At 39.4% G+C, this 13,231-nt stretch overlaps 1 protein-coding gene across 2 annotated transcripts in view; it reads right to left on the reverse strand.

Moving 5' to 3' along the window:
• Nucleotides 1–4,584: 4,584 nt before the first annotated feature.
• Nucleotides 4,585–13,231, reverse strand: part of Vav3 (vav guanine nucleotide exchange factor 3) — a 275,111-nt gene continuing 266,464 nt past the window's right edge. The window contains exons 25-26 of one of the 2 annotated variants that reach the window (XM_019204802.1): nt 7,280–7,431; nt 4,585–6,632 (exon numbers count right to left, since the gene is read on the reverse strand). In XM_019204802.1, coding sequence (XP_019060347.1) covers nt 6,591–6,632; nt 7,280–7,431 — 194 coding nt within the window. In that variant the 3' untranslated portion in view covers nt 4,585–6,590. The other variant, XM_033758176.1, reaches the window with a different exon arrangement.

A 13,231-nucleotide genomic window follows, 5' to 3' on the forward strand; every position in this document is an offset into this window, starting at 1 on the left:
TGTTGAATTAATTAATTAATACATGGATAAGTAAAAGATTTGCAGGACTCTTGGACAATGTAGGGTTTTACTCAAGAGCTACTTTCTAGGTATGGCTAGTTGTTGCTATGTCCACTCTTTCCTGTGTTACCGTGAAATTGGGCCCTCTTCGTATATCTTGGGAAACTCTCCTCCGCCTTTCCCTGCATCCCTCTCCTAACATGGGAGCTTCTGGAAAGGGTATGTCCTAAATGAGAAAGGACACGAAGTGAGTTCTCCTGAGACACACTTTTCTTGTTCATCCTATATCTCTGGTAGATTTTGGTACTTGGTAGGTATTCAGAAAACACACATTTAAGGTATAACCAGCAAAAAATTTTTTTCAACAAATTAAATGTTAGACTCCACTAAATTTCTCCAGAGTAATCTATGTCTTTCAGAAAAGCCTAATGTCTGGCTGCCATAACCTTCCAATTTACTCCTCTGTGGTCAGCAACCACTGGGACGGCCCTAACGGGCCCTTTGTCTTGATTTTTTTCCTGTGTAATCTCTTCCCCTTGCGAGGCAGCTGGATTCAGTTACTTAAATCTGAGCAACAGGGCAGAGCAGACGCGAAAGAATGTCACTTCTGAGAATGTTAAAAAAGGATGAACTTGGATCTTGAGTGCTCTTGCTCTTTTACTCTTAGAGGCTTATTTTGGGAGAAGCCAGCTGCCATGTCGTGAGGCAGCCACGTGGAGAGTCCACAGGAGGAAATTTGGGACGAGATTCTTCCCTCCTTGAGCATGGAGAAAACCAAAGTTCTTGCTGACACCTGGCTGAAGCCTCTTGGGAAACCCTGGCTGAAAATGCCCAGCTGAACTACTCCATGATGATTCCTCACCCACAGAAACCGGGCAATAATAGATGTTTGTTTTCCTCAGTTGTGAAGTTTTGCAGATAGCTGTTATGCAGCAGTAGGTAACTGATACACCATGTTCTGATAGGACATTTATACCCCACTTATGTATAATTTTAAAAGCATTACTAATGTAAAAAGTTAACTCAAGATGTAATATACATCCAAAGGAAGTTTTTAATATCTAAGTTAACTTTCTAAAATCGCAGCTTTTATTATTGTGTGTATATCTAAACTGGTGACCAAAACACAATTTAAAAAACTCTTTCTCACTGTCTGCTGTCTGCCAGGCATTTTCTAAACATTTAATATATTATTTCATCTAATCCTTCAAAGAAAAAAAAAACCCTCTACATTAAGGTGCAATCATTATCCCATTTTAACTTTGGATAAGCAGAAGAACAAACAGGGTAAGCAACATTCCCGAGGTCAGGCAGCTAGAAAGCAGCAGAGCCAGATAAATTGGTTCTAAAGCTGAACCTCTAACCACTGGTTTATGCTGCAACCTAGACCAAGAGACAGGTCGTACAGAAGAATCGAATAGGTCAAAAAGCCTTAAAAGCCAGTCCCCATGTGGAAACATTATTTAAGTAGGTCTAGAATTTTTATGATTAAAATAAGAGCTGTCAATCTCTGATGGATTCCTAGAAGGATTGCATGAGATAAATGAGATGATTTACAACAAGCACCTAGCATATTCTCTGGCATATACAAATACAGAAAAAAAAAAAAAAAAGAATTTACAAGTGAAAAGAGGAGACATAAAATTATCATGGAGTGAGACTCAAAAAATCAAATATCAATCTTTTCTGTCTCGAAGTCACTGAGATCACTAGAAAATCCACATGCATTCCCTGATTAGACTCATGAGTCAGTATCAGGTCCACTGACGTGTCAAACTCATTGACACCTGCCGACAGCAAGAGGGGCAAGGATGGTGACTTTGCCACATTTCCACCTGAACTAGGACACTAGCAGATCCCCAGAATGATTTGCAGAAGAAAAGCTTTATGAAGCAGGAATAGCTAGAAAATCAGAAACTATCGTGGAGAAATGTAAAGTGCATTTGACTTGAAACCAGGACACCTGGGTGTGAATCTTTATTTTGCCAGTGTTTTCCATCACTACCTTGAGCAAACTAGATCAGGGTTTGGACACTCAGCCATGCTAAAGTTCACACTCTTCTTATTTGAGAGTTTGAGAGGATGGGCATGAAGTCACTTCTATATTCATTCTATTTTGGCAACAAGCCTCTCACCATGTGGCTATGTGCCTAGGACAGTTTGTAGTCACTCTGTGCCTAGAAATTCTGGAAGTTTCTGACAGAGTCAGAGTGCTTCAAAAGAAGTTTTTTTGTTTTTTTTCTCTTTCACTGTTTTCCTCAGTGTGGTCTAAAGAATGGCACGTTTTGTGAGAGAAGATTCCTTTATAACCTTCATCCTGGAACATGTTCATTACTTAAAATTAGGTGCCTTCCAAAGTCTGCCAGACCAGACAGGTGCATAACATTTCTAATCAGAGTCCAAGCAATCCCAGAAAACCAGTTTCAGTGAAAAATGAAGTGACTAATGGACTAAGTCTAAATAATTTTGAGCCAAGTAAAAAGTCCATTTTCCTACTTAAAATCATGTGGAGCTGTTGAATTCAACTTCTGAGATTGTGAGTTTACATATTAATTTTCCTGAATATATGTCTTTTACTCTGTATATAATTTGAATGCTGAAAATTAAAACCATGGGTAAGAAATAAAGCATAATCTCTCTATTGTATTCAAAATAAAGACTGTAAGTGTATTATCTGGTACCGGAGTACATATTGACAGTTCATAAAGGGAGACCAACTTTTTTGAGGTACTACTATGCACTGGACTCTGTACAGGTGCACTTTTCATGTTGTTCATTCTTCATAATAGGTCTCTCCAGAACTTGTAATTTTTCCTTTATTACATAAGAGGAAATTGATGATCAGAAAAGATAATGGCAGAGTAGAGTTTGAACCTGGGTCTGACTGATGCTGAAACTCTTCCTGTAACACCAATTTATTTAATTCCCTTTCTAAACAGGCTAATTTAGAATCTGCAGCTCTTCACCTTAATAAGCTTGAATTAAGCTCAAGAAATTAAAAAATTAAGATGGCAACTACCCAATGTCCTCATCAAATCTGTCTGATAATGCCAGTGATGGCAATGAGCAGCCGGAGCTGTTTACTCCAAACACAACCCATTCTATTATCTCTCTCAGATGAGTCTCCTCCGTGCTGTGAAGTGGGTGTGACGATCATACTGACAGGCTGAGGCTCTGCCTGGTGGGGGTGAGATGTGAACCCAGTCAGTCAGTCTGACTGCTGGGGCCATGCTTTCTTCACTCTATGTCCAGCAAAGTTTAGGACAACAAAGCAGGGCACCTAAGGACTAACTATAAACATAAACCAATCACAATGGAAGACAAAATAGTTGAATGCTGTGTTCTTATGTTAACTGACAAGTCAGGCAGTTCTCAGCTGATGATGTGGTTGATAAGAATGGTGATTATCTGATATAAAGTCTAGAAAAGTCATATAAAAATGTCTGGAAGAGAAATGATAAAAACACCATTAGAATTGGACCCTCAGGGCCAGGGATGTAGTTCAGTGGTTCCATCAGCTGCCTTGCAAGTGCAAGGTCCCGAGTTCAATCCCTGGTGCCAAAAAAAAAAAACAAAAAAAACCAAAAAACTGGCTCCTCAAATAGAGTGAACACTGCTCTACACACTGTAGTATAATGAAAAATGGAGAATTGGCTACTGCTGAGCATGGCGTGCTGGTGATATAAAGGAGAAAGTACTAACTGTTACTAACTGTGGTCAGGGCTTGTCCTGATCCTTAAAAGGAATGTGCATTCATTCTCTTCCTGCAACACAGAATCAGCTGGCCTGCTCTGCCAACAGAAGCTTGACTCCTGGTCTTCCTGGCTTAGTGGGCATGATTTCTTAGTGCAAAAGTCAAATGAAAATGGGCCAAAAAAGTTTAATCTCATCAATTTCTTTAGCCAATGTCTGCTGGGGCTGTGAAGGAATAGTGAATTATAGCAGTTTTAAATTCTGTTCATCTTTACTCATTTTAAATGAAACCACTATTCAGTATCAGAGAATTTCATGGCTATGTATACTTAAAAATGCATCTAATCTTTCTCTTGTCATATAAAGTGTAGCAGGATAGAGTAGTGGTTATGCAGGCTCCAGAGCCAAACTGCTCAAGTCAAAACCTGGCTCTGACATTGTCCAGCCATGTGACCTCAGGCAAGCTGGAACTTCTTGATGAATCTCTTTGATGAGTCCTCTCGTGAAAAGAGAAGTGAACTGAGATTCTACCTTCTGGGGTCACTGAAAGTACACATGAGAACAAGTTTGGCATGCTATAAGCTGTCAGTAGATACTATTGGCAAGTACTGAGTTTACCTTAAATTTCACTGTCCATAATTTAGCTATCCTGAGCAACATCCAACCAAAATATGGCTTGTATTTCCATGTTAATATGAAAGTTGGCATATGTGAATTACGGGATCATTCACTGGAAAGACTTTTTTTTAACTCTTAAAAAGAATCAACTTAATGCAAGTAGTAACTGTTTATTGTATTGACATATTTACAAAATATTACAAAGTACAACATCATTCTAATTCACCATATTACATAAGGGCTGCATACAGGCAAGACAAAGTATATGAAAAACATTTACTTCTGTCTTTGGTATTAGAAATCTACACAAATCCGCAGCATTTAAAGTTTGCAATACAAAGTATTGAACATAGACAAAGATGTAACTGGTAATGTCATGAAAACGGATCTAATATGTTCTGCTATGAAACCTCCAGGCCAATGGAACGCAATGTGAAAGTCTAGTGACCGAAATAAACAATACAGGCCACAATACTATACAAAGGAGAGCTTCAGTTTGTGTGAAGCTGCACTCTGTAACAACACTTGGCTGACAGTAACACACAAATATTCCCAAGACACAGTCACAGATATGACTTTACAGGAAGGAATCCACTCCAACAGTTCACCTCGGTGTAACTCTACTGTACAGAACATTTTATAAAATAATTTTCATGGTCATTTACACATATACAAAAATGTAACTAATTATAGCAATTTTTCTGAAAGACAATCACAGTTTACATAATTCTGAGGTAAAGGTCTTGAATCTACTGTAGATGAGGAGTCCTATCCCACGAGGGTCTCTAGCAGGGAGTGTGTGACCACTGGACATTATGTTCTGACACCCAAGTGTGCTGGGAAGAGGGCAGGTATAGCCACCACATTTCTGAGATGATCCAAAATTTCAGAACTGAGTGTTCCTAGTTTGCCTCTATGAAGTTAACGCTTCAAATTTTTGTTTGTCCCAAACATAAAACACTTTCTGCATCTTTTCAGAATAGCACTCCCACTGTGGAGGAAATATTTCATCAGGAAGGGGCCAAGTTAGTGTCTTGACAGCATGAACTGGAGACTCTGGGCATTCCAGGAAGAATATATTTAGATCCTCACATAAAAATACGAAGACTTCATAAAATTAAGGTACTGCAAAACCCATCTTCTGCTAGGTAACACATGCCTAGAAAGGCCTGCAAAAAGGAAGACTCAGAAAAGTCACAAGTCCACAGAGGCCCTGTGACCCCATTTTTGTCCCTGAAATGCATAAAGGACCCAGATGTGCTTTCTTTCCCAAATCCTCAAAAAACTTGTTTGTGCTGAGGCAGATACTCCAAGAAAATACAGGATTCAACAATATGTTCCAGGTCTATCCGGGAGGAAGGAAAGGCTAATGTTAATAGATACTGCTGCTATAAAATTATTTACTACAGATTAGAGCCCTCGATCTGCTTCCGTAAACAATGCCACCTTACTCAGTTATGGGAAATGACCCATAATATACCTGGCCAGGATTATTTCATCAAGTAGCGCATTTCCAAAATAACCCTACGGAATCATGAAGGCTGTGAAATTTCATATGAAAACAATTCTCTCTCATGTGCTTTGACCCCCTCTTTATAAAAAGGGGGCATGCAAACATAATCAGAACATCAAATGAGTAATTGAAACCTTTCTGGAATATCTCACTTATGATGCAAACCTCAGCATGTCACTTTTATATTTTATCATGGCTAACATCTGAGGGTAAAATTGTTTGCTGGGCAATGAGTCACCTGTTGGACAATTACGACAGGTAACGCTGGATCTTTTCAGTAAGCTGGATCTTTCCCAAATGGAAATTTTCTTTTTTTTTTTTTTTTCATGCTAGGAAAAGCAGAATTAAATCTCTGCTTCTTGTACCACCAGAAATTCTGGTGACTAGCACATGAAAATAAAGAAACTATGCACTTACTTGTGGCTTGCATCTAGGGTACCTGACCTGATGGAGGTAAAAGATAAACCTGAATGAGAATGTGTTTGCAGGAATCTTTTGGGAAGAAAAGCTTTTGGCCTTGCCCTGGTCCCTGACAATAGACAGGCAGGCAGGCTTTTTCTTGCATGGCTTTAGGCAAGCCATTAATCTGTCAGTACCAGCATCTTTAGAAATACCAGCATTAAGACTTAGTCGGGGAAAAGGAGGGAGGACGTTGAACAGCCAGAAATGCAGCTTTTAAACACTTCAGGTAATTCATAATGCTGTGCAGGCTCTGTTTATTCGTTCTCTGAGATTTCTGGTGCAGGGTGCAATGCTGGATTGGAATTTATTCATCCTCTTCCACATATGTGGATGGAAACCAGCCCACCTGAAAAAGAAAGGCAACCAACATAGCAACATGATTTTGCATCTGGTACTTCAAAGGATTCTACAAACAGAGCATTTTGTTTTCATAACACCCCAATTAAGCTGGGGTTTTATGCCTGCTGTAGGTGAAGAAGAGAGGTTTAACTGCTCTTAAAAGCTTAATAGAGTGAATGATAGAATGGAGGAATAAAATAAGCTTAAATAGTGTTCCACTCCGCTAGCACACAAATAAATATGTAAATTAAGTGTAATGTGGGTCTCAACTACATAATAATTCCTATTTCTGCTGTAGAATAGGATGTAAAAACAGAGGTACCTCATCCCATTCTTTCCAATTGGGACCAGCAGCTCCGAGAGATGTTTGGCACTACCCATAAAGTGTGTGCTCTACAGCTCAGGTTCTAAAAAGAACTCAAATGCTTCTCAACTCTTCTCAAACAGAAGTTATGAAATTTGCTGAAGTAAACTTTATTTATGCTTCTACAATATTCAACTCCCTTTTTTTCTGTGAGTGCCTATTCCTAGCAGGATAGAACACCAGCTTCTGGAGCCCAGGGTTCTATGGTACAGACTACAACACAGCAGGTGCCGATGACTGCTCAGTCCCCTTTGGTCTGGGGCACAGGCACGCTGAGAGGGACAACTTACCCTGCCGTTCACCTCGCCTCTCCACCAGCCATTCGCACTCATCTTTGTGTAAATCTTCACCACGTCTCCTTTCAGCAAGGACAGTTCTCGCATGTCTCTTGCACAGAAGTCATACCGAGCGATGGCAATGCCCAGCACTTTTGGACTTAACACTGTGAAGAAATGATGGGAGGCAGAGTTGCTGGGGGCTTGGTTAACAGCCATGTGAACCTAATCAGAGGAACATTATTGATGCTATCAGATGCACAGTCATGATTTCATTACAGACCGGTGAGAATGGCAGAGGAGCTTGAAAGCAGCACAACTGCTGTTTCAATGCAATCAGGTGCAGGCAAATTCATTTTATAAAGTTTGAAGGACCACTGTTCTATTTTCACATTCTTCACAAAAACTTCAAAATAGGGACGAGGTTTGGAAAAGACAAAAACCAAACCCAAACACAACTAGTTTATATCTGGAAGAATCTAGAATGAGTTAGCATAAATTTCCTATTTATGGCACAGTAATCTACTTCTAGTTAGAACCTCTGAGGTGCAATTTTATGTTTTCATCTAGTAACTGCTTGGATTTACACTCAAAACAACTAAATTCCGTGCTCGGGTAAAAGTCTGTCAAATTGACGTCTCCAATTCTAATTAAGTGGTTATTTCCCCGAACCAACCTTTGTACTCTACAATTATCAAGGTATAAACTAGGGTTTTGTTATGTATATATAATCATTTATGTGAAGAAGTGTGAAACAGGTTTCAGAGGAAGAACACAAATGCTGCCTTCTTTTCAAATAAATACTGTCTCACAGAAAAATTTACTGAACTATTTAATCAACAACAAGATGTCAGGGTGTCCCTTTCATATGTTAGGTTTTTGTTGTTTGCTTGTTATAATATTTTTGAGAGTAGAAGAGGAGCTTTCCCTGACTGAAATAAGAACTCCATTTAAGCTGTACATGTTGTTGAGTCTCTAGTGTTTCATAACATGCTTTAAATTAACTTCTCCACCTGTTGCTCTCTGGGGTTATAAAGTGTTTTCAATGATATGTTCAGCGAGTCTGAGAATCACTCATCTGAGATTGGTGGGGCTTTATAGATCTTAAATGGTAGAGAGACTTAAGTGTAAGAAAAAGAGATGAATGGGAAGTACCATCCATCGATATTTTTCACAGTTCCCAGGGCCCAGGCAGCTGCAGTTATGACCCATGTTACCGTGGAAAAGTCTCCCCACTTGGCAACAGGGATCTTTGGCCTATTAATCATGGCTTTGTAATGACAGAAATTTATTTAGTCTCCAGGTGTCGATCATAAGGCAAACGCATAGCAATGCCACAGATTTCACAACTGTAAAGGGAATAAAAATAGGTCATTTTACTTTACTGCTCAGGACACAAACCACTTTAATGGTTTTCTTACTGAAAACTGTCCCATTTCTGGGGCACTCTGCTCTTAGAGTCAGTGCACATAAAAACTCCTGTGATGGAAAAAAATCTAATCATTAGCTTCACTGTAGGACCTTGCAAGGGCCTTTTAACCCCTCCAGTCCACATTTTTCTTATCTATAAAATGAGAGGTTTGTACTAGCTGATTTCTTACATCTATTTCCAAATTCTAGGATTCCATTGGGACTTACAGGTTAATTTTTTAAAACCTGTAAGAAAACATACTTTACCTAGCCATAACGTAGTTCTCTCAAGCCACATAGACAGCCACTAAACTCTCTAGTTAATGACACAAATGAAGACCAAAATGCCAGGGCACAAACGGGAGAGCTGTAGAATTGATGGGCACCTGAAATCCTTTCAAACAATATCTACTGGATTTTACTCTTCTACTTGGAGATAAAGTTTGGATTTTGGTCCTTTTTATTTTCTTCGTGGAAATAAACATTGCCTTTTCTCAGCTAAAATTTAGAGTCCCCCCAAAAGTTAGTTTTGCAGAGTATTTCATCTGTCTTCACACTTTCAGCCCCCAGCCCACTCAGCCTCTACCCACAGACACATTATAAAATGTGTTATTAAAATACATGGCACGAGCACACATACACACAAACTAGAGACGTGAAATGTTATGATGAACAACTGTGACAAGACGAGTAAAGTGCATGGTGGCAATGGTACTCTAGGGACTGTCTGTGAGAGGCATCTACACGAGAGGCCACACACAGAAGTCAAGATATATTTTATCTGTGAACAGAAGCATGGTGAGGAGACACAGAAAAGCAGTAAAGCAGTACCTGACCAGAAAGGAGTGGAAGAAGGGGGAACAAAGCTGTAGTCTGGAGGAGTTACAAAAGAAAAGCCACAGAACAAAGAGGGGGCTTAGAGAAAGAAAGAAAAAGAGAAGCAAAAGAACATTTAGGAATCGGCAAAAGTTGTCTCAATACAACTAATGTTGCTGTCTGTGATCATAAGAAAATTGTCACATCCAAGTTGGAATAGTACGCATGTTTTCACGCCACCCACTCTTCTATTGCCATCTCTGAACAAATAGGCCAAACTTTCACATTTTTACTGACGTATGTGCTGCAAGTCAGAGCTGTGCACCCTTTACAGATAAGCAAAACAAATGCACTCCACACTGCCACTTTTGAACTTCATCCACCCAAGCTTGGTCAAGGATGGCTTTCTCCTTCTGATGTGGTGCCCGGAGCCCACGCTGTTACAACAGTGGGAAGAACTATCCCATCAACCCTCGTCTAACTGTAGTTTCCATCAGAATCGCTGTGAATAAACACTTACAGAGAGACGTCAGTGAAATGTGCAGATCCCATGGAAAATTCAAGGAAACCATCCACATAATTTGTTAGGATCAACCTCTAGCCCCAACTAAGCACAAACATTTCAGCTTATCTTTAAAAGTAGAAAAATGCAATTAGAAATGAAAACCATTCTGAATCACATTCGGGAAGCAAAGTGAACATATCCTCCGAACAAGTTACATGCATCTGGGAGCTCAAAATATTTTACTTTATACTTTTGATAAGAGTTAATAACAATAATCAAGTACTTCTGAAGTGTTAGATACTGTGATCAATACACTGAATATTTCACATAGTCATTACCGCTCTGGAAGGGAGTGGTACTAATACTATTTCCCTCTTCCATCTGAAGAAATCCAGGCTTCCAACTCCAGCAGTGAGACCCCAGGTTCCACACTCTTACCTACAGCTGCAACGTCACATCTACCCCTCTGCTCCAGGTACTTCCACAGGCGGCTATCAAATGTGATGCACCAAAGTTATGGTATCCTTACAGTGGGAAAGACGCACTCATAAACCTTCTCCCGATATTTATTCTCCTCTTATTCTATGTCATTTATCATTCAGTTCAACCATGTCCACTCAGCAAAAAGATCACATCTCCCCGCTTCCCTTGCAGTTTGGTATGAGCTACATGGCCACATTCTTCTCCAGTTTTTTTTGTTGTTGTTGTTTTGTTTTTTTCCTGTACCACGGATCAAACTCAGGACTTTGCTCTTTCAAAGCAGGCACAGTGCCACTGAGCTAAAGCCCTGACCCTTTTATGGTCACATTCTGTCCGGTAAGATACAAATGAAAGCAGAAGAAGGCAGCTTCTGCCTTAACAAGACAGCAGGCACAAGTCTTTCTTTCTTTTCATTTCCGAATTCTATTCTGCTATTTGGCATATGAAAGCTACCAATCTAGGTCTGTGGTCACCTTCAGGCTAAGAGAGCATGAATTTGAGGAATCTGAGTTACTAAAGATTTCATAGAACACAGGTGGCCTGCCCTTCCCTCTAGCCCTTGGCTGACTACTTTGAAGTTTTCATAGGAAAGAGAAAGAAATGATCTATCCCCTTTAAGTTGGCAGGTTTGGGTTTCTGTCACTGGTACCTGAACCTAATGTTAACTGGTTCATAAAAAGCGTTCTACAATCAAAGATAATGTAAAAGAGGGATGAGAAAACTGGGCATGACTTCCTATAATCTTCTCATATTTTCTGCCTCTTTTCAGGTAGCTGCTTGACACTGAGAACCACAGAATTCTCCAATAGTTAATACCATTGTCAGAAAGGGGTTCTAGGGATGCCCAAGAAGAGCAGTGATGGTTAAAGAACTTGAGACTCTGCCACACAGACTGGCCAAGGGAACTGCGGGGAGGGGAGTTCAGGTGTTTCTGGAATTATGGATCTTGTACAAAAAAAGCTTTCCTCGACCAAAGATAATGTAAAAGTGCGCTCAGTGATATATTCATGACACCCCACACACACGTGCACGAATGATCTCATGTGTTTATTTTGTATTTGCCTGGAAGTATGTCCTTGTCAGTGGTCAAGGTTCTTTCCTGTTCCATTTATAAGTTTTGCAGGGTTTTTTTTTTTAAGAAAACTTTAAAATATGTTGGTACATGCCATCACAACTACTTTTACAATATGCTTAATTTACAATTAGGCAGTAGATCTGACACATTCTTAAGGTCATGGTACACCCATGAGTACAGTGCAGATGCCATTTCTTATGAGGTAAAATAGCATAAACCTCACTATTCCAGGCAGAAAACCTAGCGCCAAGATTCCTACGCTGTGTCTGGGAGAATTCAAAAGTGTTCACTGTACACATTCCTCTGGCAGGTACTAGAATTTTCTCCTTGGACTGTTTTGTGACCATCCTTGATTCTTGCTCTGAGACTATTTTATTCATAAAGAAATAAAAGAAGACTATATTTCTCCAAAATTTCTAATGAAGGTAATTTAAACCAAGAGCCTAAAATATAACAGGAGATACTTTATCTCTAAAAAGAAGAAATGAGAAAATCAATGAAAACACAATTAAGTGCACTTAAAATAATCTGAATAATAGGTAGATAAATTAGATTGATAACTTCTCTATAATCTTAAAATATCTAACATTCCTGAAGTAATTTGGGTAATGCTCCACCAAAAGGACTTGAATCTCTATTTCAATAACATAATATCAGGTTGCTATCCCTGTCTCTTATCTGATCCTAATTGCCTTATAATTATTTGCACTCATGTCAAATAGCTAGAATTCAAACCTACTTAAACCTGATCTAAAATACTATAACTCCAATTAAATAGCAGTTAGCTCTTACATTTGGCTTCAGCCCCTCTGCTGGCCTTACTAGCTTTTTTTTTTTTTTTTTTTTTAATGAGTGGAACAGATTCTTGGATGTGCTTTGTTTCCTTACCTGAATTCCGGTCTGCCTGAAGTATTGCCACTGTCTTGGAAACCAACTCATCACCTTCCTTCTCATAATCTAGTTAAGCCTCTTTTTCTTTCAGTGACTGCACTATCTTTGTGAACTTCCCTTGCGAAGTCAGTGTGCTGCTGCTAGATTCTATTCTGTTCTCTCTCTAGGTACAGTAACTTCTTCCTCTGTGATATGAATTTAACCCTTCATTCCAGCTCCACCTTCACAGTCCAAGTACTTACAGCATTTCTAACCTCAGATCACAGCCCTCCAACTGGTCTTGCTTTCAACTTTCTTTCCATTCTGTTTTAAGTACTACCTCCCAGCTACTCAACCCTAAATGTAGACTCTTGTCTTTCCATTAGCTAAATTATGAAATTAAAACTCAATCTGGTTTTGAGACAACCTCCTTTTGTAATGATGCCTGTAAAAAAATTAATGAGTCCTAGTATGAAGATCAAAGGTTACAAATGTAGATAGAGGTAGAGAAAGCTACCTGTCAAGCCTCCACTTAGCCTACTGTCTAACCCCTGCAGAGGCTGGTAGTCAAAGACCAGTAAGAGAATTGTGGAGAAACATCCAACCTATGACAGAGCATGAGTATTAAACTTCTCATGGCTTGATGATGGGTAAGGGATTTCTCTGGACATTTCTCACCTAAGACAGGCACAGTCTTTCTACTGAGCTGGGAAAGTCCCTGCTCTAAATATAATAAAAAGGGGGAATTGTGGGGGACGGCCATGGCCCTCTGACGTTTGACATTTGAAAGGAAACTTCTTCCTCTACAATT

Source organism: Fukomys damarensis, unplaced genomic scaffold (genome assembly GCF_012274545.1).
Source record: "Fukomys damarensis isolate Sample0158 unplaced genomic scaffold, DMR_v1.0_HiC HiC_scaffold_33, whole genome shotgun sequence".
Lineage (NCBI taxonomy): Eukaryota > Metazoa > Chordata > Mammalia > Rodentia > Bathyergidae > Fukomys > Fukomys damarensis.